The sequence below is a fragment of the Acanthamoeba castellanii genome (assembly GCF_000313135.1).
Source record: "Acanthamoeba castellanii str. Neff unplaced genomic scaffold scf7180000084693, whole genome shotgun sequence".
Classification (NCBI taxonomy): Eukaryota; Discosea; order Longamoebia; family Acanthamoebidae; genus Acanthamoeba; species Acanthamoeba castellanii.
The window spans coordinates 81,946-85,389 of NW_004457616.1; the positions used below are offsets into that span (position 1 = coordinate 81,946).

The following is a 3,444-nucleotide window of genomic DNA, read 5'->3' on the forward strand; positions in this document are numbered from 1 at the left end:
AATGTAGTATTGAAATCATTTATTTTATTCTATTTAATTATTGCTACGCAAATAATAATTATTAGTATTTTATATTTGTTTTAATTGATGTGAGGGCTTAGTACTCTTGGATTTGACACGCTCGAGGTCGTAGTGGGACTCGTCGACGAGACGCAGCCAAGCGGGTGGCACGTTGATGCGCAGCTCGTCCGTGCCGGCCATGATGGCCGATGAAGATGACGTGGAGGTAGAGGATGGTGAGGACACCAAGGAATGGAGTTCGATTTCCTTGCTGCTTCCAAGGGGCTCGAACGAGGAGAGGGATGTAGAGGAAGAAGATGCTCGCGCCTTCTCGCGGTGCTCTTTGAAGAAGACACTTCGATCGCGAAATGCGCCTCCCAGCCATGCATCGCCGCCCGCGAATGAGCTCGCCTTTCGCCCATGCGCCCTCTTTAGTTTCAGCTGCGCACCAGACGGCGCCAGTGATGTGGATGATGAGACCCGCTCCATTTTACAAAAATGCACAAGCTACCACTTGCTCTTGCTCTTCAGCTGGCGCATCCAGGAATAATATTCCAAGTCATTTTATGTGTTTATTTTTTGGTTTTGTTTTAATTTCTTTGTTATTTATGTGTTTGTTTGTTGAAGGTTGGAAGATGGAGGGATCAACGAGAGGAACGATTCACACGGTGCTGTTTGACATGGATGGCCTGCTGCTGGACACAGAGGAGGTCTACACCCGCATCACACAGGAGCTTGTCGAGCCCTACGGCAAGACCTTCACCTGGGCCGTCAAGTCCAAGATGATGGGCAAGACCGCTCCCGAGGCTGCCCTCATCCTCATCCAGGTACTTGCCGTCCACGCAGCCACGCTCATCTCTTCTCATGTTCTCCTTCAATCTCCGCCCCACGAGTTTGTGTTCATCTATCTTCATCTCCGTGAAGGACCTGGAGCTGCCCATCACGGCGGAGGACTACCTGGAGTTCGTGCGCCCGCGGCAGTACGAGCTATTCCCCGATGCCAAGGCCCTGCCGGGCGTGCAGCAGCTCGTCCGACACCTGCATCACCACCGCGTCCGCAAGGCCGTTGGCACGCACACCAAGACGCTGTTACCTACACACTTTTCTCACTTCAGCTCACACTCTCGCGCTGTTGTTGTTGTGTGTGTGTGTGTGTGTGGTGCAGCGACGAGCTCGCACACAAAGGCTCTCGAGCTGAAGACGACTAAGCACCAGGACTGGTTTACCCTCTTCGAGACGGTTGTCACTGGCGATGATCCCGCGGTCAAGGCCGGCAAGCCCGCGCCCGACATCTTCATCGAGGCCGCTCGTCGCCTCGTACGCCTTGTTCTCTCTCAATGCGCTCACAACTCGTGTGTCGTGTCGTGTGCCGCGTGCCGCGTGTCGTGTGCGTCGTGTGCTGACGTCATCATTTTTTGCCAGGGCGTGGCCGACGCCGACTTTGGTGGCGTGTTGGTGTTCGAGGACGCGCCCAACGGCGTGGCGGCGGCCAAGGCGGCGGGCATGCAGGTGGTGGCCATCCCCCATCCCCTCAACGACCGCTCGCTCTTCGCCGAGGCCGACCTCATCCTGGAGAGCATGGAGCACTTTGACCCCGCCGAGTGGGCCTTGCCGCCTCTCGCGGCCACCAACGCCGAATAGTTCTTATTCATTGTCTACATTCCTTCCATTCATCTTGTGTGTGGTATGTTTGTGATTTTGACATGTTGGCTATCTGATGATGTGACGGACCACCTCCAACTATTAAGAGGAGTATAAGAAGAGAGTGTTTATGTACATGTTTAACAGTATGTGCAAAATAGGGACCTCTGGTGGAGCTACAGCCACACAGCACCAGTGTCTGAATGGTGGTATCTCACAGTTGGCATTGCCTGGGGCTGGCTTTAGATGATGACCAGCTGCTTGCTCTTGGAGTCGTTGTACTTGTCCTTGTTGGCGTCGTAGAGCTCCTTGAGCTTGGCGATGTAGACCTCGAGCTGGCGGTCGACCTCCTCGGGCGAGGGGTCCTTGTTGAGCGGCATGTCGACGGGCTGGCCGACCACGACCGTGATCTTGGCCCGCTTCGGCACCACGTTGAGCACCATCGGGAGCGTAAGGCCGAACACCCGCTGGAAGCGGCGCTTGAAGTCGTTGATGAACTTGTTGCCGCCCTGGTACAGCTTGTAGGTGCTGTTCTCGTTGAAGCTGAACACCGGCACAATCGGCGTACCATGCTCCATAGCTGAAGTTGAAGAAGAACTGATCAGCCGTGTGCGTGTGTGCGTGTGTGCGTGTGTGCGTGTGTGCGTGTGTGCGTGTGTGTCGGTGTGGGCATACCGAGCTTGATGAAGCCCTTGCGGTTCTTGAGGTAGAGTACATCCTTCTCGGGAGACACGTAGAGCGCCTCCGTCGCACCGCCGGGCACCAGCGCGATGGACATCTTGTCTTCCAGCAGCTTCTTCGCCGAGAATCGCGACGCATCCGCCATTCCCGAGTACAGCAGAAACTCTGCACCATCGCTGCTCAGCATTCGCCGCCGATCCAAACACCACAATTGATCACTGCTCAGCGCACCTCGGTACATGGGCACATAGAAGCCGAACGTGGCCACGAGCGTCTTGAAGTTGATGCCCGGGAACAGGTCCTTGAATCCGCCCTTGCACTCGTAGCCCATCGCCACAGTTGTGCCGACGGGGAGGATGCCTGCATGCGAGGGACAGTCGAGAAAGTGGTGAGCGAGCCAACAGCAGACGCACACGGTCGGAGCAGTGGGGAGAGAAGAGCGGAGTGTGGGCGTACCGTGGGGGTGGATGGCGAAGATGTACTGCTTCTCGGGGTCGAGAGGGCAGGTCCGCACCAGGTCGAGTGTGAAGTACTTCTTGGCCAGGTTCCACATCGGGCACTTACGCAGTCGTGGCGTCTGCGTCGCGGCACAAGCGTGAGACACGACGACGCGCACACGCACCCACCCACCACCGCACACGACGGTACCTTGCCGCCGTTCTGTTCGGAGAGATCGGTGTAGGGGACGGCGTAGAGGATCCAGAAAAGGGTGAGCATGGGCCAGTGGAACAGGAAGCGGTCGACCACGTAGGTCATCGGACCCACCAGCACCGCCAAGAAAAATACCCGAAGCGCCCGCTCCACCCAAGCTGCGCAAAACGCCATCATCGTATCACCGACAGGCGGTCACACCACATCACAACCACGGAGTCAGACAAGACGTCTAGCTCGTCTTCCTCTTGCCCGAGGTCTGCGGAAGGTCACATGAGGGGTAGCAAGAGGGAAAAACGGGGGGGGGCAGTACCTGGGAGGGGCTGGCCTTTGCGGCCTCGCATGGCAGCGTTGGATTCGGCAAAGTGGAAGGCTACGAGCATGAGCGCCCCAACGGTGCCGACCACGAGCCCGATGGTGAGCTCCAGGGACGGCATAATGGGCTCGGCCATGAAGGGTGGTGTTGGCAGC

The 3,444-nt window shown here is 57.1% G+C and overlaps 2 protein-coding genes across 2 annotated transcripts; one reads left to right on the top strand and one right to left on the bottom strand.

Moving 5' to 3' along the window:
* Positions 1 to 635: 635 nt before the first annotated feature.
* ACA1_126710 (HAD family hydrolase) lies at positions 636 to 1,641 on the top strand (the record flags this gene model as incomplete). Its single annotated transcript, XM_004348654.1, has 4 exons — positions 636 to 827; positions 925 to 1,065; positions 1,186 to 1,317; positions 1,423 to 1,641. The coding sequence occupies 4 exons, from the start codon at positions 636 to 638 to the stop codon at positions 1,639 to 1,641; spliced, it is 684 nt and encodes a 227-aa protein (XP_004348704.1).
* A 242-nt stretch (positions 1,642 to 1,883) lies between these two features.
* Positions 1,884 to 3,425, bottom strand: ACA1_126720 (diacylglycerol oacyltransferase; the record flags this gene model as incomplete). Its single annotated transcript, XM_004348655.1, has 6 exons — positions 1,884 to 2,221; positions 2,317 to 2,487; positions 2,554 to 2,682; positions 2,779 to 2,899; positions 2,971 to 3,131; positions 3,287 to 3,425. 6 exons carry the CDS (start codon positions 3,423 to 3,425, stop codon positions 1,884 to 1,886), a joined length of 1,059 nt encoding a protein of 352 aa, XP_004348705.1.
* Positions 3,426 to 3,444: the final 19 nt, after the last annotated feature.